We start from the raw sequence: 23,573 nt of genomic DNA on the forward strand, positions 1-23,573 counted from the left end.
TAGTGATGAATTGATGATACATTGCTTGCTAAATAACGGAAAATTAAAGTCGTTAATAAAACATATATCTAGTCTAGAGTTAAAAGTCTGCAACTATTTTAATAGCTTACGTAGTGCAAGTGTAATTTATACGTCATAATTACATAGAAGTTTGACGTTTAAAATAACATTTGCACTGCTTATGCTATCAAAATCGTTGCAGACTTTTCTTGGTCTACTCGTAACTCTACCTACATAAGTTAATTAATCCATCCATCCTAGACTGCATCGCCACTTACCATCAGCACCCCTAGCACATGATTGGCGCGACAGTATCTCGCGGCGAGATAAACTAGCCGGCTTTTTCTAACTGTGTTAATAAAAGAGGGACGGGTAGTCTATCTCACCGCGAGATACTGTCGCACCAATCATTGCTAGCCCGGCAGGTGAGATTGTGGTCAAATGCTTAACTTTTTCAAATAAAATTAAAAATTAGGGCCAGATCCTGATCGTATCAAAAATACACGTTGGTCTAAATTTAGATGAAGCACATTGGGGAATATTTAGAGAGAAGGATTACTTTACGGCGGCTATAGGTTCGTGCGCCTCTTATTAAAAATCTCTTCTATACTACCTACATTCGTTTGAAATGCTCTTCGCAAAGTGTTGAAACCTTGTGTTCACATAGATCTAAGCTCTATATCCCAGTCAACGAGGAGTATTATGCAACAGGTATTAAAATTCTTATTCGAAGTATCATTGAAATCTATCAAACTGCGATGTAACCTGGGAATCCTGGGATGGTTTCTTTTACAATTTTAATTGATATTTTATATACTTAATTATGAATTATTTTACGGCTATGATTTTCGTTATGATACTCCGTATTCCATTTCCGAAATGTACCCATTTTTAAATCGAATATTGTAGCTATGAGTATAATCCAGTTTTACCCCGGAATGAGAGATGATAAGTTTTAAACTGCATTCGAATATTCTACGAAGTCACGAACAAACTTTTAGGGAATTTGTAACTTCGTGAAATATTTTAAATGTTGATCTGATTTCGAGGAATTACAAAAATATACGCTAATAATTCTATAGGCTAATTGAACATTACATTTTTTAATATTTTATTGTAAAATAACCCATTTCATGACATGGTGTTTTTAAATATAAGACATTTTAGAATTGAATGATTATGAGCCTTGTTGTTTAAAATAAATGTTTTTTTTTACTACCTATTAAACACAATCAGAAAGATCTCAATGACTAATAATTATGGAATTAACTATTTTTGGTGCATCTCATTCAAAACCAAAATAGCGGCATAACCGTATCTTCGCAAATATAGGTAGTCAAGTTTGATGCCAGCTACAAATTCGGCAAAGTTTCTGTTGTGTTGGACTACCTAGTTGACTGGGGTAAGATTGAAGTGAGAGCAGCCCGGTCTACCTGCTTGGTTTTGCTCTGCTGTCCAGGCGGTATTATCTTCTTGATAGAAAGCGGTCTCCGTTTCACTACGAGTACGCCAACCTATTGTAAGTATCAATCAAATACCAAGTCTATGAATAAAACGTCATTTGACAAACAAGTTTTATATTTAAAACGACTGGTCTGGCCTAGTGGGTAGTGACCCTGCCTGTGAAGCCGCGGTCCAGGGTTCGAATCCCGGTAAGGGCATTTATTTGTGTGATGAGTACAGATATTTGTTCCCGAGTCTTGGGTGTTTTCTATGTATTTAAGTATTTGTATATTATATATATCGTTGTCTGAGTACCCACAACACAAGCTTTCTTGAGCTTACTGTGGGAGTTATTCAATCTGTAAGAATGTCCTATAATATTTATTTATTTATTTAAAATGAAGTTTATTCTTTAATTTAGGTATATTTTTTTGGCACTGTAACAATATTTACTACTCGATATTAATTTTTTAACGTGACCCAGAGTTTGTATTTTTATGCTTATAAAAAACTGCAAATTTTAAAAGATAATGGTCACCTTATTTAGTTTTGTTAGGGGTCTTGGTTGTCAAATGACGATTTAGGTACCCCAACTCATGTGTTAGTGACCTTAATATATTACTATACCTGATAGACTTCAATATTATTACTGTATTCCTGAAGCAAATATATTATATAGATAATATAATTATACCCATCACCGAAATGGAAAGAACGTGTATTTACAACTTTGAAAATTTAATAAAAATGATGCATGCTGTGTTCACTTTAATCTGTTAGTTTTTGCGTACCTATACCTCCTTTACACTTAAGATATTATACATATTGTAGGTAGGATGCATATTATTATTTACTTACTCTTCCAATTTATTAATTTGTAAAATAATAATTTTATACGTCAAATTACTCTTTCAACAAGAAGTGTTATAATTATAATACATAAAACAGTGTCTGTTTAAATGACAGAGGCGCGTGGTCTTGTCTTCTTCAAGTTAGCTAGATAAAGTTAAATACTTTTTCGGATTGAAAACTATTCGTTAGTATAGTTTGTATGGATAACTTGACCGTCATATGAAAAGTGAACGTGTATAAATCTGAGTAGCATGTTTCATTTCTTATATTTATCGGTCTGACGCTCTGTCCTATTTTTGTATTATTTTAAGACCAAATAATATATTTTTTATAAAAATATAGTCAACACAGCATTGCGACGACACCGCTTTATAAAAAAATTACGTCAGTAAACCCTACCACGACTGCCTTAGCAGTGTCAAACTGACATACTCGTATTCGCTAACATCTGCTTAACTTACTTTCACATCTCGCGCGCACATTATATGCGAGTACAATCGAGATGCATAAAAAGTAAGTTACGCACACGCTAGCGAAGCATGTCAGTGTCAAACTGGTGGTAGCCGTACATGTTAGATATTTGGCATTACCTCAAGTAATGCATTATTTAACAATTTGTATATACACGGTAAAATGAGCGCCAAGCGTGATGGGAAGCAACATAACTTAAAAAGTACCTCAGCATCATTCGGATCCTTGGTACTCCGGTCGTCCTCCAGGCTCTCGTTCTCCAGATGCTCCTCCTCAGTCTGCGGCATCAGCTGCAGTTCCTCTTTAGACTTGAACTCCAGTTGGAGGATGTAGAAGGGGCACAGCAGGCTCAGAATGACCTTACGGTACAAAGCCAAGATGTGGCAAACGAAACACGGTACTAGCGATTTCACTTTACTTATAAGCCCCATGCTACGTTTAACTAAGTTAAATGCGGACGTCGATTATACTTTGAGATAGTAAACTAGTATGGCGTTATTCATAAACGGCTGCTAACTTAATCAGTTGATGATCGTCGTTTCTCCCTGTCGTTATGCCGTAGAAAGGGACAAACGATGATCATTCAGTTGATGCTAGCTAGCAGATGTTTATAAATAACGTCGGTAAAGTATACATGTGAATGCGACTTCTATACTCGTGCTGCCCATACAAAATTATAGCCAAGGAAGTTAGAATCTTGTTGTATTTTCAATTAGGTTGAATTTCATTTGTTCGAAAATTTTACGAGACAAATGAAATGTTACCTACTTTGTTTTTAATTAAGGTTGACATTCCATCGAGACTGAGTGTACATCCTAATGTACATTGGGCGGCACGGGGCTTCGTAGATATTCTCTGGGTACAGTCAGCAGCAGAAGTTGCTAAGCGGGCGTGGTGTTCAAAATTACCTTGACACGCTCTTATTCTCTTAACAATAAAGTCGCGTGAAGACCATTTTGAACACCTCGCCCGCTTAGCAACTTCTGCCGCTCACTGTACATAGTCAGCCGCCGAGGGCGTCATAGAAATGCGTTTTCCATGTATATTAATAAACTACAGATTTAACAACAAACAATTTATGTACCTATAAATTCTGCAGTGTTTTCGCACTGTCAACGTAACAGAGTAAATTAAGGGAAAATAGAACGATATATTTTAAATAAGAAAAACAATGTGTCGAAAAGTTTATATATGTGTACTTTACGTTAAAAATTGTATGGTATCATAAAACTTGAGACACAATGCGTAACAAAATTACCAATAAACGCTTGGTTTATATATAATAAATTTGTTTACAGATTATTTTATTTGTACTCTTTGTTTTAACATTTTTTTTGCTTCAGACTCTATCAAACAGATATGAAGACAAATTGTGGCAATGCTATAGTTCGTTTTTTTTAGCATTAGAAAGAACTTGAAAGAAGGTAAGCGATTTTGACATGTCTTTTAATTGAAAAACACTTTTTAAAAATCAATAACTATTACTTATGAAAGCAGAAGACTATAAAAGATCGTATTAGATTCATAATTGTTACATATTTACCGTAACTTATTTTTAAAATGTGTTTTTCAATTAAAAGACACATCAAGATTGTTTACCTTATTTCTAATGCTAAAAAAAACGAAGTATAGTATTAGGCCCAGTGAGATAAATTAACTGAACTCATTACTTTTGGAACGAAAGCTGCCACATAATTAATTCACGTCCAATCTTCTTTACAAAGTTTTTTATGACTCGCTGGCCAATTGTATCATTTAGTTGCAAAAAACAAACATAAAGGTCACTGCATACCTAACTAACAGTTACTTTTTTGATTTTAAGTCTGCGTTTCCACTCGAGATGTGTGCGGATGTGTAGCGAGGGATGTGTTTGTTAACAACCAATAGAAAATTGCGAGGAAAAGTAAATAAAGTAATGCTATTCGTTCTAAACAAACAGAGCGATGTGTTTGCTACTCATCCTCGCACATCTCAGATGGAACCGCAGTCTAATTTTGGTTTTCAACTCGTCGCAATCGCATAAACTTTTTCATTCACAGTCAAAATATCATGACAGTTGCAAGGAATGTATGGTCGACGTCCGAATGCATAGCATGCAGATTTCAAAAAGTATTATAAAGCTCATTGACACACAGACGTGACACCTCATAATTGCTCATCACGGTTGGTTGGTTAAGAGTTCTCTAACACTGAATCTACTCGTGCCAATCTGTGCGTTAACAAGATATTCAAACGGAGAATGAATGAAATAGACAAGGTACCTTAAGGCTGGTGTTCTTTCTGGTTCTAAGGCCTCCCATCCAGAGGTCCGCGAGTATGATTTGTGAGCACGGGTGGGCTAGTAAGGCGCGATGGTTGGCAGCAACGGCTAGGCTCAAGCAGGTCTGTCCGGACCAGTTCTGGAGCTCGCAGGTCAGGAGTTGCTGGGCCTGGTCATCATCTTGGCGGTAGCAATAGTCCAGCAACTCTAGAGCTGGAAAGTGAACACGTATTAGATGGAGCTGTCAAAATTATTTTTGAAGAGAATCATGGGGGACATATTTATATGCATTTGATGGCAGCTTTTACCAATAAGCAAGCAAGGATCTTAAACATGAGAACAAAATTGGCTCAGTAATCCAGTAATTATTTTATTTAATTAAATATATTATTTACATGAAATGTAATGGTATTTGGCTATGTTGTGTCATGTTCGGTAAGTATTAGTAAAAGCAAAGATAACGCATGGAAAAAGTGCAAACATTACTACTGTAACAAATGGCACAATGTAGCACATAGCCGCCAGGCGGGCATCGTAGTCGGCCACATAGCCCACAAAGTAAATAGCAAGGTGACGTATAGCTTAACAATTCTTGCGTACTAGAAAGAGCTAAAATTCTTACGAGTCAAAAATATTTCGAATTTAGCAGAGAGTGATTTGTCTGTAGTGTTTAGAAACCAAGCTATGTACCAACCAATTATTACCCATTCAGTACTTTTAATAGCTTTTTAATTTAATTAAAACTTGGCCTGGCACCCGAATCGAGCCCAAAGTTCCTTAGATATTTCACTCCTTTGTTCTGAAGGGGCCGATTTGAGTCCGCCTTAATTAAGGGCTGGTTTAAGAGGCTAGTTTTTGTAGAGATTTACCTCGAAAGTCCTAAATTGGAATAACGTCTTTTACAAATTGTTTTTGCGCGTACTGTGGTGGAACGTCTTAATGAATCCTTAACTTATTTAATAGAGCTGATGCCTTTGACTAAGGGTAAAATAATATTTTAAGTGACTGTGCCTTGTGAATAGGTATCTAACTGTTTATTATAAATGAAACAGTGCGAATTAAAACTTAAAAGCGATGCTCCTGCCCACCTTATCTTAACCTTTATAGCAGAATTCACAAAGAACATAACCTATACTTGTAGCGCTGGCGGTACACCGCGAAATTGATCGGTACGATTGATCTTTAGGACATTTGAATAAATTTAACCCGAAGCACCAACAAAAAAAAAATGAGTGGGGTTATGACGTCATCTTTTTTGTAAGGAATAAAAAAAAAATTGTTTGGAAACCTGTCGTGTGTGGTATTAAACGAAAGGGCTTTTTGAGCCGATTTTAAACATTAAACATCATTACATTTAAGTCATTTATTTTAAAATTATAATAAAAATAATTCTCAAAACATACCAAGTTAGGACTTCTCGCCAGCTATCGTGAATTTACCTATATCTAGCTATATCATATCATGTATGTGCATCCACAAGAGTAGCGCCATCTGGTGACGTTGTGAGAAAAACTTTCTTACTGCCTATTTTGTACCTATGGTCTCGAACGCCTTGCCATAATGCCTTAGCTCCTCATACACCTCGGTCTCTATATCGTCCTCAGCCGCCTCGTGAGCCATGACCTTGTACAGCTTGCAGGCCACGAGGCTCTTGGTCAGCGCCTCCTCGCCGTGCGTCCACATGACGAGCGCCATCTGGTGACGTTGTGAGAAAAACTGTCTTACTGCCTATTTTGTACCTTTGGTCTCAAACTCTTTGCCATAATGCCTTAGCTCCTCATACACCTCCGTCTCCATATCGTCCTCAGCTGCCTCGTGGGCCATGGCCTTGTACAGCTTGCAGGCCACGAGGCTCTTGGCCAGCGCCTCCTCGCCGTGCGTCCACATGAGGAGCGCCATCTGGTGGCGTTTTGTGAGAACTGCCCACATCTGTGGAAGAATTAAACCCTCTTATTCAAAAAGTCTCTGGTAATTAAAGTTGAAATATGTTTCAACAAAATTGATGTCAACACGAAATTGAACTAAGAGTGTTTACGAGATTTTATGAATAACATAACGGATATGGACGGTACATTTGCGACGGTAATAATAATATAATACGTATATGTATTATATACTTCGTACTATAGATAAAGTTATAATGATAACAAAATGTCCTTAGAACCTCGAGGTTGATATAAACATAGTCATTTTATCATTATACCGTTGGAGTTTGTTCATACAACTAGTTTTTTCAACAATACATATATAATCATAATTAACGAAATGTACGAAGAGGTTTCTTTTAATTTATAAAAACAGAAATAACAAGAGAGCAAATATAAATGTGCCTTTCAAAAATACTCGCAACAGTGTTGAAATAATAATATCAAAAGATACCCGAATACATTCACAAGCATTGAAATTAAGCTCGATAAGGCAAGGGCTTAGGGTCCCAAAAGGTACCCAGATAATGGGTTTACGGCTGTTAACGCAGAAGGATAGGTTTTTGTACAGTCGCTATCAGATATATCGGAGCGACCGAGGTGTTCACAATATCAGGACACGCACTCTAACGCCCTGACAACAGAGGCGTGTTCAGATATTTGTGAGCGCCTTAGCCACTCCGATATATCTGATGGCGACTGTACTGTACCCGCGGCACCCTCTCATACCCGTGTCTGTTGCGATAAAAAACCTGTCGATACTTAAGATGCCAATTCTGTATGAACAATTTGATATGGTTTTCGTGTTATTTTTTTACGACCTTGGCACAGTGGACCGACCGCCTTTGATGTTTGCGTAAATGCCGACACCGCACAAGAATAGAGTAGGGTTGTCACAGACTTTAAGTGCCCAACAATTAAAACATTTCAATAAGACACGCTAGCCCTGTAAGTACTAGTACCGAGCTACTAACAATGTCGATGTATGCAGCTCGGGTGTAAGTGTATGGATGTATGCAGATCAAAACCAAAAAAAATAATTTTAAATCTAAATTGGGCTCACGGTCGTATCTATAGAAGATGAAAAATTGTTAAAATAAAATCGGCCTCTTAGTCATGTGTTGCAGCAAGAAATAGAATTTGTTATGTAGATGAAATACATTAATCATATCATGGATACAGCAAAAAGGGTTACTTTAGGTTGGTTTTTGTATGACAACTTGTGACTTGAGATTATAATAAAACAATTTGAATAGATCAAGTGATTTTATCAATTAAATATTCAGAAATTCATTGCATATAGCGATCAATCCCCTATTGTTATTAAACTTTTATTTTGACCGGTACAACACAAGAAGAGTATTAAATACATTAAATATTTTTATTATGAATTGTTTTCATAGAAAAACTAACTTTAAATACATGTAGAATATGATCCAAGATGGTTCGGCTGTAATCAGCGTAAGGATCATAATTCATAATATTTGTTTTGGACGAACATCCTCTATTTGGACAGAGCTTTGTTAACACGCCTGTGGTTTTTCCGGGATTGTGTAAATACAGGATTTACCTATATTTGAAAACGAATGGTTGAACAATTGATGATAGAGGCCTCTTGTAACAGGTAGATATTGATGTTGACACTCACCAGCAGCTCGTTGAAGGGGTAGTCGAACAGCGCCATCTCTGTAGTGACAGGCATGAACTCCGTGATGAGCGGCAGCCCGTCGGCCGTGTGGCGGGTGAACGACGCGCCGTTAACCGTAACAACGAGCTTACGTTATCGTTAACGTGCACCGGCACGTTGACAATAGACACTCACCAGCAGCTCGTTGAAGGGGTAGTCGAACAGCGCCATCTCTGTAGTGACCGGCATGAACCCCGTAATGAGCGAGAGCCCGCCAGCCGTGTGGCGGGTGAACGACGCGCTGTTACGGTGCACGTTGCCGATAATAGACACTCACCAGCAGCTCGTTGAAGGGGTAGTTGAACAGCGCCATCTCTGTAGTGACCGGCATGAACCCCGTAATGAGCGAGAGCCCGCCAGCCGTGTGGCGGGTGAACGACGCGCTGTTACGGTGCACGTTGCCGATAATAGACCCTCACCAGCAGCTCGTTGAAGGGGTAGTTGAACAGCGCCATCTCTGTAGTGACCGGCATGAACCCCGTAATGAGCGAGAGCCCGCCAGCCTGGTGGCGGGTGAACGACGCGCTGTTGCGGTGCACGTTGACGATAATATACACTCACCAGCAGCTCGTTGAATGCGTAGTCGAACAGCGCCATCTCTGTAGTGACCGGCATGAACCCGGTGATGAGCGACAGCTCACCAGCCGTGTGGCGGGTGAACGACGCGCTGTTACGGTGCACGTTGACGATAATTGACACTCACCAGCAGCTCGTTGAAGGGGTAGTCGAACAGCGCCATCTCTGTAGTGACCGGCATGAACCCGGTGATGAGCGACAGCCCGCCAGCCTGGTGGCGGGTGAACGACGCGCTGTTGCGGTGCACGTTGACGCTCTTGTTCATCACTTTCGCGTAGATCGGACGGAATTTCCGCCGGGTGTAGTAGCACCTTTACGAAAAAAAATTGTATTTAGTAGTAATCAGTAGTTATACCTATAATTGAAAGTACAAAGGTGGACTTATCCTTAGGAGGGATCTTTGCCACCTAAGCTAAAAGAGTAATTGTTTTTTTTTTCTTTTGCATAAAAATAGCCTGCTCTCTACTCGCGCGAACGTATCTAAAATATTCATCCGCCATTTTGTTATCTTTTAATGTCATCATCATCATCCTGGCGTCAATCCCAGCTGTGCCCCCGCGCGGGGCGCGAGGACCCGGGGTCCGCCTTCCGACTCCTTCGTGTCCACTTTGCCCGATCTTCGGCGTCCCTGGTGGTGAGTCCGTTGGCACGCATGTCCTCCTTAACGACATCAAGCCATCGCTTCCTGGGCCGGCCTTTTCTTCCCGTAACGGGAGGAGGCGGCATGGCCAGGCATTTGTTACCCACGTAACTTGCCGGTCTGCGCGAGACGTGGCCATACCAACGAAGGCGGCACTCTTGCAGTTTGTCAGCGATGTCACGGACGCCAAGACTACCCCGGATGTGGGCGTTTCGGACGCGATCCTTGCGTGAAACTCCGCACATCCACCGCAGCATCTTCATTTCCGTGACACGCAGTTCCTGCTTGTGCCGCTCTAGTAAAGGCCAAGTCTCGCTGCCGTACAGAAGGGCAGGTCTAATGATGGTCTTATAGACCTGTCCCTTCAATTTAATCGGCATTTTGGGGTCACAAATAACCCCAGTCATCTCCCGCCATTTGACGCAGGCAGCGGATATTCGGGCTTTGACGTCGCTGTCGATGTCCCCGGTAGTGCTAAGTACAGATCCTATTAGGTACTTAACTTGATCCGTGCGCTTGACCATGTCCCCGCCTATGCGGACGGGTAGAGGATCTGTACTATTGCAGGCCATGTACTCTGTCTTCGCCACATTTAGTTTAAGACCGGCGTTTTCTAGCGACCCCCTCCATCTGTTCACCCGCTGGACAAGTCGGCCCTTATCAGAGTCTGTCAGCGCGATATCATCAGCATACATGAATAGCCACGGTGGCTGCTCATGGTAGTCTCGGATGCTGGCTGACAGGGCGTCTAATATCACGCTAAACAGAAACGGGCTGAGCACAGAGCCCTGATGTACTCCAACGGTGACAGAAAAGGGGTTGGTGTCACCAACAGCGGTCCTGACTATTGAATCGGAATCGCGGTACATGTCCCGGATAGTGTCAATATAGGTCTCAGGTACAGCCTTGGACCGCAGCGCCCACCAGATCATCTCACGAGGGACACAGTCAAAGGCCTTTTCCATATCCAGAAACAGGAAATGTAGAGGCGTGTTCTTTGCTCTGTATCCCTCCATGAGGATCCTCAGAGCAAATACAGGGTCCATCGTTGTTATCTTTTAATGTAATGCGTGAAAAATGAAACAGCAATTAATCAAGTAGTAAAATTAATTTGAATTTTGCATGTTTTTGGTACATATTACATATGATTAGCATAGACAAAGGATAAGCTTTTTAAAATTTATTACTCTCTCTGTGACCCCATTTAAATAACGCGTAGATAAGGCTTACAATGCATGGGATTAAAATAATAAATATGCAAATTGCCAAAGCCCGTAGATATCCCATTTGCCAGTAAAGATATACATTAATTTATTTTATATTATTTACACAGTAAGGAAGTCGTCGCCGTAAGAAGGTTTCCAAAATTGTAAAATGAAAAATATATAAAAAGAAATTAAATAAAAAACATTTTCAAATACTATTAAAACATAATAAAATCAGAACGTTTTTGACATTGCTAAAAAAACGAAATTATGGCTTTACTAAAGTCTATTTTTTAATTCGGTAGACTAAAATGACATTTCTTAGTATGAAATGCATTTTATGTTCATACTATGAATAAAATGATAGACTGAAATGTCTACCGAATAAAAAAATAGATTTTAGGTACCCGCCCCGGCTTCGCAAGGGTAGTTCAACTAATTTACACAAAACCTTTACAAATTATACACCTAAATCTTCATCAAGAATCACTCTACTGATAGGTGAACGGAGGTCGCGGGTTCAAACCCCGGCTCGTACCAATGAGTTTTTCGGAATGTATGTACGAAATATCATTTGATATTTACTAGTCGCTTTTTTCGGTGAAGGAAAACATCGTGAGGAAAACGGACTAATCCCAATAACCAACCCAGAGGGTAAACTAGGTCAGTTTACCCTCTGGGTTGGAAGGTCAGATGGCAGTCGCTTTCGTAAAAACTAGTGCCTACGCCAATTCCTGGGATTATTTGCCAAGTGGACCCCAGTCTCCCTTGAGCCGTGACCAAAATGCCGGGACAACGCGAGGAAGAAGATTTAATACGCACTAAGCTTGGGAAAACAAAATGGATCCAATTAAATTTTCCTAATATTAATTAATACATCAAACAGATTACAAAATCAATCTGATCTGCAAGAAGCAAAATAAGGGTCAAAATGATGTAATAATTAAATAAGTTTCTCATTTAACGCAGTGCAAACTCGAGGGCCAATTCGGTATTCATAATTTGATAGGGTTTTGATACGACCGTGCGTCGTTTCAACAGGCATCTCACACGCACCACTAAGTGTGAGCGAGATGCCTAATGAGGCAACTCCCGATTACATAGCGCCGCTATACTTACTCAACTTCGTATCTGCAACACTCATTTGATGACAAAAACACCCGTATTCCGAATGAAAGAAAAGCGACATTTCCATCAAATGATTGTTGCAGATTCATATCCTACCATATTCTACCTCATGGTTGAGTAAGTATAGCGACGAAAGCCAATCTGCGTGAGTTAACACTGATTGGTGCTTGGCTGCCTAGCCGGTCTATTCGAGTTTTAGTTATTAGATTCCGATATGATACTGATCTGTTATTGTCAAAAGTGACGTTTTTGGTTGAAGAAATTTTACTTTTGACACTGACAGATCAATATCATATCGGAATGAGATCTCATAACTAAAACTCGAATTTACCAGTAGAGCATGCAATGTATCTGACAATTCTCAATGTACATTTCGGGGATCTTTTACGCCTTCTTATAATTAGAGTGACAGAGAAAAATGCCCTCAATTTGCGAAATTCGGTTTTCGCGGTAGCCCCTCAGGTATGAGTACTGAAGGTTATACTTACTGTTGTTATTTATATTGACTTTTTTAAGCCTTTTTCTCTATTTATATCATAGTTTATGTTTGTTGGGATTTTTGTTTAATAAAATACACAAAATGCTTGTTTTCATAATAAATAGTTTTCAATGGGGAAAAAAAAAACGATTTATGCCGCAAATAATAATATTCACCGTAATCGCAGTTTTAGTTGTATTTTATCTATTTAAATAGTAAATTGAAATTAAAATAATTTCCTTGTTCATGCCCTAATGCTGCCGGATGGATGACACGACTCAAGATTGTATCTTGTATCAACATGAGATTCAATTCTCAAAACTGGAATAGGCCTCACGATGTATTTAGAAAAACAAGAGGTCATTAAATACGGAAATGAAACGGAAAATTCCCCTTCAACGATACCGTTTGATGTTAAGGGCGGGATTTAAATTACGGTTTCGTTATGGGTTTGTTCGTACGGTTATTTACGGTTAATTATGGTTTCGTTTCGTGTAGTTAAAACGTAAAAGCGGTAAGAGGGAAAAGGAGCTGCTGTTTTATCTATAACGTATGCTATATCTGATTTTGAGGTCTACCGCCATTATCGAAAAATCTAAATACTTTAGAGTCAGACCAAGCTAAGCTGGCAGCGATATTGATAGCCTAGACCAGCGGTCAGCAACCCGCGGCCCGTGAACCTGTCACTTGCTGCCCGCGAGCCTCCCTGGCTATTTTGTATGTAATATTGACATACGACAATGTCTGATAAAGTCATAAATATTAACAAAGTGCGGCCCGCGTCAACTTCGTTAACTACTATGTGGCCCTTGGCTGCTAAAAGGTTGCCGACCGCTGGCCTAGACGGTGCAAGTGTTATTTTAAACGTCAAACTTCTATGAAACTACATAATAATAAATGATGTTTACTTAACACTTGCACCTTCTGGGCTATCAAATTCGTTAATAACTAGCTTGGCCTGACTCTATCTGCCTCTCAGTCGCTCGAATATGCAAGAATGAGAGGTAGATAATGGTTTTAAATTTTTCAGTGGTGGTCGTCTGTTGTTGATTGTTACGTGTCTAACAACGATGATTTGTCGTAGGTACAACAGAAAACTCAACAGTAAAAATGCAAAAAAAAAAGAATAAATAGTGATCAAAGTAAGAATTTTTTATTGTGAACGAATTATTTTAAGAAGCGAAGAGGCATTCAAAGATTTTCTATTTTTTCTGACGACTTACTTAGCCACTTCATTATAAAGTACCGGATGCTTATTACAGTTGGTTATTATAACCTCAATGCCATCATACTCATACCTCCGATAATTCGAGTTTTCCGTGTTCACGTAACAAATGGAAAATAATAGCAGTTGATCCTTAAATCGGGGAGGAAGACCAGTAACAGGGATTTAACCTCCGTTAACATCCACAAGGTGGCCGATACCAAAAAGATCCTTTCAAACTCAACCCTAAGACGTTGCACTAAGCTACAAGTTTCAACACACTTAAATAGCAGATGCGAGTTTGCGAAAGTTACTCGTTGATAAGGGCTTAGGCACGCAACATTAGGTCTTGGGTGTAATCAGGACGAGTTTAATTTAGACTAACTTAGAAAACCTTGGCTTGGTTTTTGGTTTACTGTAGCTTATCCGTTGACATGTAATTTAGGTTACTAGGTTTTGTCTAGGTTCATTTTCTTACATTTTATATTTGGCAAAACTTTACCAAGAAAAATAAAAGGTATAAGGACTTGATAAGTCAAATTAGATACTTTTTTCAGGAAGCGCTGGTGGCCTAGCGGTAAGGGCATACGACTTGTAATCCGGAGGTCGCGGGTTTAAAGCCCGGCTCGTACCAATGAGTTTTTCGGAACTTATGTACGAAATATCCTCCGCGAATATGATGTCGCGTCGCTCCGTCGCTCCGAATATGATGAGATACTTTTTTCAAACTGTTCAAACGATGATCACTATGGAGTAAAATAAAAACACAGAAAAGTGACGTCAGTTCTCATAAATGTCAAATCACCTATACATTAGCCCGCCTGCTATCCTACATGTTTTAAATATTTGTGACGTTCCATAGTAAAAGGTACCTTATGGCCGCTGGCGCTTACGTTGCACAGCGCCCCAATAATATTGGAGTGGCGTTAATAATAGCGTAAGCGCCAACCGCCGATTTGTTTTTTACTTGTTAATATTAGAATAATATCACTTCGCTAAAAGCACATGCGGCCCACACCAATTTTGGTGGCTAGCCATGTCGCGCGTGGCGCTTGCGCCACCTAGCGGTCTTATCTGTCGTAATCGTAACAGACGCGTTTTGTTAGAGAGTGAATCTTCTGTACCTAGTACTATTATTTATTCTGTGGCGCAGGCTGGTTTGTTATTTTTTTATTACTTTCTGTGCCTTCTAGTCCGACCCCCGTTTGAGACTTGAGGTAATGCCATTCTCATTCATCCCATAGAGAAAAAAATACATAGAGTGCTCACTCCATACATCAGTTCAGACTATTAATTTCAGTGTCGACATCTAGCATCGAGTAGCGGAACTATCAGTACTGCTACTTGACAATAGATGTAGCACCGACCGGAAAGTCTTATCTCAACAGCATAAGACTTTCCGGTCGGTGGCCACATCACATCTATTGTCTTATCAGCAGTACTGATAGTCTGATAGTTCCGCTACTCGATGCTAGATGCTAATAGTCTTTTTGCTACTAAAACTGATGTATGGAGTGAGCACTCTATGTATTTTTTTCTCTATGTTCATCCTCAGTGTTATTCGGGGCCTCCGGCCATTAGATAAAGCCACACTGTAGCGGGTATTTGCCCAGTCAACAGCTGGGTAAGATCGTGAGTTCATTTATTTATTTATTCTCTGGCATTTCCTTCTCTGGGAATTATAAAAAATATATAAACCGGCAAAGTGCGAGTCGGACTCGCGCACGGAGGGTTCCGCACCATCAACAAAAAATAGAGCAAAAAAAATCGTGTTTGTTGTATGGGACCCTCCTTAAATATTTATTTTATTTTATTTTTAGTATTTGTTGTTATAGCGGCAACAAAGATACATCATTTGTGAAAATTTCAACTGACTAGCTATCGCGGTTCATGAGATACAGCCTGGTGACAGACGGACGGACGGACGGACGGACAGCGAAGTCTTAGTAATAGGGTCCCGTTTTTCCCCTTTGGGTACGGAACCCTAAAAGAACGAATATTAAAATCTAGCTCTTTTCAGGGTAAGCACCTAAGTAAAAATGGCTTCACTATAGCTGACAGAGCGTTTCATAATTTATCTTACAGACAGAGGGCCCGATTCGGATTTTGTAATAGATATCTATTAGACATCGCCAAGTACGATAACGATATTATTATGTTTAAGATCTAACCTGTCAAATTTGACATTTCCGCGATTCTGGAGATACTTTTGAACGATTTCCAGAAGATATTACTTAGAGATCTTATTCACATCTAATAGATATCTAACACGATCTATCGTAAAAGTGACATTGGTTGCCCGAATTGCGCTGCAAAAGAGAACTAGTTGAAATCGAAACTATAACGTATCTAGAATGGATCTAGTACGTGTCGTCTCTTGTAATATCTTGAAGTTCGAATACGGCAGTGAGTCCGTCTTAGCTAATTTTCCAAGGATTCGAACAGAACAAAGGGAGGCAGTGTCACTGTAAACGCCAAAATTTCATAGAAACTTGACATTAATAATGACATTGTCATACTTTGTCGGTCCAACTCTAAACATTTCTTTTTTTAGGGTTCCGTACCCAAAGGGTAAAAACGGGACCCTATTACTAAGACTCCGCTGTCCGTCCGTCCGTCCGTCCGTCTGTTCGTCCGTCCGTCCGTCCGTCCGTCCGTCCTTCCATCCGTCTGTCACCAGGCTGTATCTCACGAACCGTGATAGCTAGACAGTTGAAATTTTCACAGATGATGTATTTCTGTTGCCGCTATAACAACAAATACTAAAAACAGAATAAAATAAAGATTTAAATGGGGCTCCCATACAACAAACGTGACTTTTGACCGAAGTTAAGCAACGTCGGGCGGGGTCAGTACTTGGATGGGTGACCGTTTTTTTGCTTGTTTTGCTCTATTTTTTGTTGATGGTGCGGAACCCTCCGTGCGCGAGTCCGACTCGCACTTGGCCGGTTTTTTTTTAAACGCGCTTACATTTTGACTATTGTGCATTTCATGCCTTTCTGCCTTTCATTCTAACCTCGGCTTAGAGTACTCACGGTGTTCGTGGCCTTAAGCTCCCCGTCCATTAGAGAAAGCCACATTGTGCAGCGGGCATTTGCGGGGTCGCTCAATCAAGCTAATGGACAGATGACTTTATGTATAGCATATTTTCTATATTTGCGAACTACAAATATGAACTGTGGAATGTAATACGAGATTATCTGTTAATTTGTTAATGGACTGAATGTTTAATGTTAGATTTACATATGGTTTTGTTTTTTTACTAGCCTATAGGTATTAATTATGGCGTCCCACTGCTGGGCAAAGGTCTTTGTCTTCCACGAATTTTTAAATATAAAAATAAATATCTGAATCATTGAACTGTAGATATTTGAGAATTGATTAGTATAACTATAAACTATTATAATCCAGAGTTTCTAATTATGTTCCAGTCAAGTTGAAGATTATGCAAATGGTGATATGCTAATTTTATTTAATGGATCGTTTATTATGTTAATACCAGAATTTACTTCCTAATTGGACCTACAATTATTCTGATTGAAATAGGTCATTGCGTACAACCGAGAGGCATCTGTGGAAAACTAGACTACCTATTATATGTTTTTTTTTTAGGAATAGCTCAGGGTGTTCCGCAAGGCACATTTCTAGGACCACTGTTATTATTGTGTAAATTAAACAGCGAAGAACTTTCATTGAGCACTCACCTGTAAGCACCTCCCATGAGCTTGTTTATCACAAGTCCTATATCGTGTAACGTGTACACGTAGCCCCTCGGAAGATGTGGCCGCACGTCTCTCAGGATGTACCTGTGGACATTATTCATCAATAGTTTAATTAAAAGAGTAATTTGGATTTGAAAAAAAAAATCAGGTACAAGGGACCAGTACGGTGACTTTTCTTAACTGAATTTTCTCTTTAAATGTATTATTATATATGAAATCTCAGTTTTGATAAAATAAAGTCACATATTTATTACAAGGGAGATGCTATTTAAGAGCAAGAATTTAAATCGTTGCGGCCATACTTTAGAACATCATGGCTTTGCTGACAATAACTATTGACGTAAAGATTGTGATGCGGCTTTTAAAATATAAACTTCGCAAGAAAAGAATCTTAATAGTTTCATAGCATCAGAAGATGAAACAGTTCCCTGCATACCGCCGCATAGTGTGTTGCTGGGTCCGCCCTTGGTGTTGTACAGTTCTTCCAACCGAGGGATGGGAGGGAGGGATGGTGAGGAACTTGCGCATGGAGACGGTTCATCTACAGACTGTTGCTACATACCGTAGTGTGTTGCTGGGCCCGCTCTTGGTGTTGTACAGTTCTTCCAACCGAGGGATGGTGAGGAACTTGCGCATGGAGACGGTTCATGTACAGACTGTTGCTACATACCGTAGTGTGTTGCTGGGCCCGCTCTTGGTGTTGTACAGTTCTTCCAACCGAGGGATGGTGAGGAACTTGCGCATGGAGACACCATTTTCTAGCAGGAGCTTAACGAAGTCGATGCGGTCGTGCTCCAGGGCTTGCATCATGGCTTCGTCCAGAGCACCTGGGAAAAGATAGCATGATTTAAAAGGGTTGTTTCCTATACATAAATCAAGTATTTATCAGAGATATATGCAAGACCTAAGTTTTTTACTTGACGGAAAAGCAGCAGCTACATATTAAATGATAGGTATACCTAAATAGATTTGAGAAATCCATTCGTAAAAGCTGGAAATCAATACCTCAACCTCCCATTTGGAACAATCTATTTACTTACCTAACTTTTTCTCTAACGATAGTAATACTTTATATTTTATAAGCAGGTGATCTTTACGCTTAGGTAGCAAAAATAAATACATTTTACAAGATTTAGTCACTTCAATTAAATAGTCATAATATGCACTGGTGATAAATTGAACGTCTTTCTTATTAACACTTTCAGAAGCTTTTGATTGGTGTATTTAACTTAATTTAACATTTAAAAAGCAGGGCTCCAAAGTTCGCTAATTACGTTGTTTTCCTGTCTCTTTATGACGCCTGCCTAACAAAGTTAACGCTACAAAGTCGTGCATAAATTTTAAAGTTCTTACTTGAAAATAACAACTTTGTGAACTCGGAAGATGTAATCAATGGAATCTTTTAATAGCTTCTTATTATAGAACGCTTTTGTATTGTGACTAATTTTTATTTGGAACACTAAACATCTGTGTTACATTAAACTCCTTATACTTAATTACAAAACTTCCGTGAGACACAGACATCCGAGCCATCGGATCCGACCGATCCGAGATCGGATCGGGCGCGGAGGGCTGCGGCCCGCAGTCTGAGCCGATCCGTTACCGCCATCGCAAGCTCTTGATGATACTTCTCGGTACGGAGTGAAACATTTCGAGCGCTTTCGACTTAAAATCGTGAGTGACCCGTTTGTAATATATTTAATATGTCCTTATACGTTTAATTACTCTTAACCTTTCGTAGACCGCTGCCGGTCATAAATCTAAAATTTGCGGGGTTCAATCTTTACGGGTCAAAGGATAAGGGGTTTTTGATTTATATTGACTAATTTCTATCTGGTTTTATTGTTTGGCACAAAGTTTAAAATTATTGAAATGGCAATTACAAATGTTCTTCCAATATTCGTTACTTAGAATATGTATATATGATAATTATGTGTATTTGTTATAGGTCTCGCACAGTAGACAGATTCCTACCAAAATCTAGACTTCTACCTTAGTAAATAAATAATCGCTAGCCTACTCGTATTCCAATTCCAATTTCAATTCTTTCCATGCTACATACAGATTTAAGTGTAGGTTTTCTAGGTAGGTACCTACCTACTCTAATTAATACGTAAAATTTTTAAAGACTCTACTCGGTATTTAATTAACTTTTAATTTACGAGTATATCTTAAAATAAACTCTCGTCCGTTTATAATGAGTTAATAACATCTTAAAACACAATATCTACAAAGTCGCTATCTGTCGTATCTCTTGTACGGATAAATTAGCACTTAAACGATTTTCCTTTCTAACTTTAGAGAATAATTTTGATTGATTGTAATCTCATACCGAGTCAAGAACTCAGACAAACCGGTAAGTATAAGAGGTCACAGTTACTGGCCTCAGCGATACCACAGAATAAGTAATAGTATTATCATACAGAACGGACACGCACCGCCCCGCCCCGATTCGGATTACCTCGCCCGCGACAGGCCGCGACATGAATGTGTGCGTAAGTCGCTCTACTGAGATTCCGTCAGGATTCCGTCAGAAACTCAATGACGCGTGTACAGACGTGCCGCGCACACATATAAACGCAAATCATTTTTGATGTATGGATGTGTAATAAAATTGTAAATTTAACAAATATTTTTCATGTCATCTAGTGGACTTCTACCTATGAATGAATGAATGAATGAATGAAATAATGAATGAAATTAAAAAAAAAACATGCCTATGGTTCACTTATTTGTCAGAGATGACATTTAAAATAAGTTTGGCAACAATGTATTTCATACAATATTTTTTAAGTGGTCATTACACGAACTATCGAAAAAGTGCCAGCAAGATACTGCGTGTATGCACAAATGCTTTTTTGGGGAATAGACTAAAGACTTGTCTTGACAACTATAAGGTCAAAGATAAGCCTATAAGGTTTAAACATGTGTGCACGACCCTTTAAATGACAAATAAAAGTACGGGAGTAGAAAAACAAGCTTACGCGCACAAAAAATTGAGTAGGTATAGATGGTCAACCAAATCTTGTCAGTAAAATGAGGCGCGAAATTCAAATTTTCTATGGGACGATATCTATTCGCGCCTACATTTTTCAAATTTTCCGCCTTTTTCTACTGTCAAGATCTGGTTGACCAAGTATAGGTACTTAATAATAAAATGCTATGATCGTCTCGTGGTGTCTCATCGTAACCCGTTATTTATGTCATTGTAATCATTTTGTCTCTCTCGTACCAAAGTGCGCTCGTGCTCGCGCTAGCGTTGAGAATACCAAACTGTTTAATAATGAAAATTCAGAAGTTATTATAAACTTGCCGCAAATTTTCAGGAGCCTTTGAACGATTTCCTTAACTGGTTTCTCAATAATATTTTCCAGCTTAAGATGCAAAGCACTTAATAATTAATTTGTAATTTGAAACCACTTTTATTTGCAATTTCTTAGGAATGAAAACTTGTTAAAATTAGGGGGACCTTGGTGATTGTTTGTGATTTGCGAATGGTATTTAAATATTTGATTATACACTGGCATAATGCACCTAGCCTATCTCGATTATTTATTATGTATCACTAGTAAATAATCGAGGTAGTATAAAACAAAATCATAGTATAAATATAAAACAAAGTCGCTTCCTGCTATCTGTCTGTCCCTATGTATGCTTAGATTTTTAAAACTACGCAACGGATTTTGATGCGGTTTTTTTAAGGAAGGTTTATGTATAATTTGTTAACCCGTGCGAAGCCGGGGCGGGTCGCTAGCTCGCTAGTATACCTATAAATAATAAATACTGTCAAGTTATTTACTTATTTTCAGTAGATATATGATCTTTTTCATACCTAACGCAGTTGGATAGTATATTTTATAATTACTTTTTTTATTTATACCATTGATGTAGTATAAAGAACTGGATACCCAATCAGCCGCCAAAAATGGCCCCACAAAAGTAATGTCAAAACAGATCATGCATTACTTTTTCGTTTAGTCTTGTTTGAAACGCTCAAATGTGAAGTTGTCAACAATTACGAAATGTGCCGTTAAAATATGTAAAAATAACAATGATAAAACAAGGAAAAAGGATGGAATGTATTTCTTTCGGTTAGTTCTTTGGATAGCATTACATAATTTATGTAATCTGGCGGTAATTTTATGGTTTTGAATAAATTAATTTGTTAGTACCAAAGAAGAAGCAAAGAAGGGATGTCAAGGAACAAAAATCTAATGAGTCGATGTGAGGTCAATAATTTTTTATATTTTTATATGGAATTCATAAGGAATAATATTATGTTTAAATTCAAGATTTCCAAGAAAAGCTATGCGACGTGCAAAGTGGACTGCTATTTAATTATAGCAAGAGATAGGGGTGATGCAGTTTTAAACAAGGCAAAACGGCACTTGTGTGTCGGCCCATTTCCCTGTTTCCGACATATACACCACCAATAAGGGCTTATATCGACTAACTGTAAATGCTAAACCTGTCTGAACAAAGTGACAACCACAGGAGTTTTTTATACTTTTAGACTTTATAAAAAAAATCCAATCAGTACCTAAATGTCCCCGTGCACCCGTGCTATGAGTAAATGTAGATCTTAAATACACAGTTATTTAATAAGTAGAATTTATTTCCAGGAAATTAGTATTTAAAGACGTATACTTACGAATTAAAAATTTAATTTGTTTTAATTTGAACCACGAATTAATTTTATTTGAGCTCCCGATTAAATTAAATTTGTTTTATTTATTACTTCAATTGGTTTTCCTGTACAGTAATACATATTAAAGTGTACCAAAGTGACTCTATTCGTTCATTATTCTCGTTTGACGTTGTTTGACGTAAATACGTTACGTTTAGTGCCATCGGACTAAATTTTTTAACAGTGTTGGTACTTATGTTTGCAAATTTGACACTTAATGCTTACGACATTAAGTTCTTTTCTGTACGAAACATTTATCTTGACTCAAAATTTACGTAAGCGTTTTTATCATCAATGCAAATGGTGCGAAACGTCACTGGGATCCACATTTCTTGACGTTTTTGTTCTGCTTTGTGTGTCTATTTCTTTTATATTAAGTCAGTGATTTATACAGTACCTAGTATCCATAACATCATTTATATTTATCACAGACCGTTGCTTTTTCAGGCAATAATTAAATATTGGAGCCGATTCATATTCAATAATTCATATGAATTTCCAATCAAGTTTATTCAACTGAATGGTTGAATGAGTGAGTCGGTAGTTTCCGGTCATCGAAATAATGAGTATGAAAGGTTAAGTAGGTATTTTTGACGTGATAACGTGTTAATAAATCAATGAACACCGGTAGCATGCACGAAAAAGTGTAACGTTGTGGACAGATCTCCATAGTAACGTTGTGGACAGATCTCCATGGTAACGTATAACAGTATGCAATTTTTCATCAATGTTTTCTTATGACGTTATCACGCAAAATTATCGTCCGTAAACCGACTTTACAGACAACCATATTTTTTTTAATTAAAAACAATAGTCCCTCAAAGTTTAGGTAACGGTAACATTGAGGCGACATTGCCCAACTCTATCAAATAAAAATTTCTTGATATTTGATCAATCAATATTGCAAAGTTTTATATGAGCATTTGGTTACGAAACATACTCGTAATATATATAGGTACGCGATTTAACTCATTGCTATAGGTAATCAACTTTTACTATAGCAGTAGGTAACTGATATCACAAACAAAATAGTGGTCTCCATACATTCTTGAATAACTTTAGTACCTATACCTATCCATATTCCATGGAACACCAGAGCCCGTACCATGAGTCACTGACAGTGTGTCAAAACGGACATTTACGCTATCGAGAATGTAATTCACTTTCTGTGCCTCACACTCGCATGGCGATGGCGATGTTGATGGCGTTTATGTCAGTGCCAAACTGGTGGTAGCCACACTTATCATTATTTCGCTATTTCAAGGTAGCTCTCATAACAAAAGTTGCTTACAGTG

The 23,573-nt window shown here is 38.4% G+C and overlaps 1 protein-coding gene across 1 annotated transcript in view; it reads right to left on the reverse strand.

Annotated features, from left to right (window-relative positions):
* The window catches only part of LOC134655107 (transient receptor potential cation channel trpm), a 301,664-nt gene that overhangs the window by 20,833 nt on the left and 257,258 nt on the right, over positions 1-23,573 (reverse strand). Inside the window, exons 11-16 of the mRNA XM_063510569.1 lie at positions 18,262-18,418; positions 17,574-17,675; positions 9,342-9,525; positions 6,766-6,955; positions 5,028-5,239; positions 2,973-3,125 (exon numbers count right to left, since the gene is read on the reverse strand). Coding sequence (XP_063366639.1) covers positions 2,973-3,125; positions 5,028-5,239; positions 6,766-6,955; positions 9,342-9,525; positions 17,574-17,675; positions 18,262-18,418 — 998 coding nt within the window. The remainder of the gene's footprint in view (positions 1-2,972; positions 3,126-5,027; positions 5,240-6,765; positions 6,956-9,341; positions 9,526-17,573; positions 17,676-18,261; positions 18,419-23,573) is intronic.

The sequence above is a fragment of the Cydia amplana genome, chromosome 16 (genome assembly GCF_948474715.1).
Source record: "Cydia amplana chromosome 16, ilCydAmpl1.1, whole genome shotgun sequence".
Taxonomy (NCBI): domain Eukaryota; kingdom Metazoa; phylum Arthropoda; class Insecta; order Lepidoptera; family Tortricidae; genus Cydia; species Cydia amplana.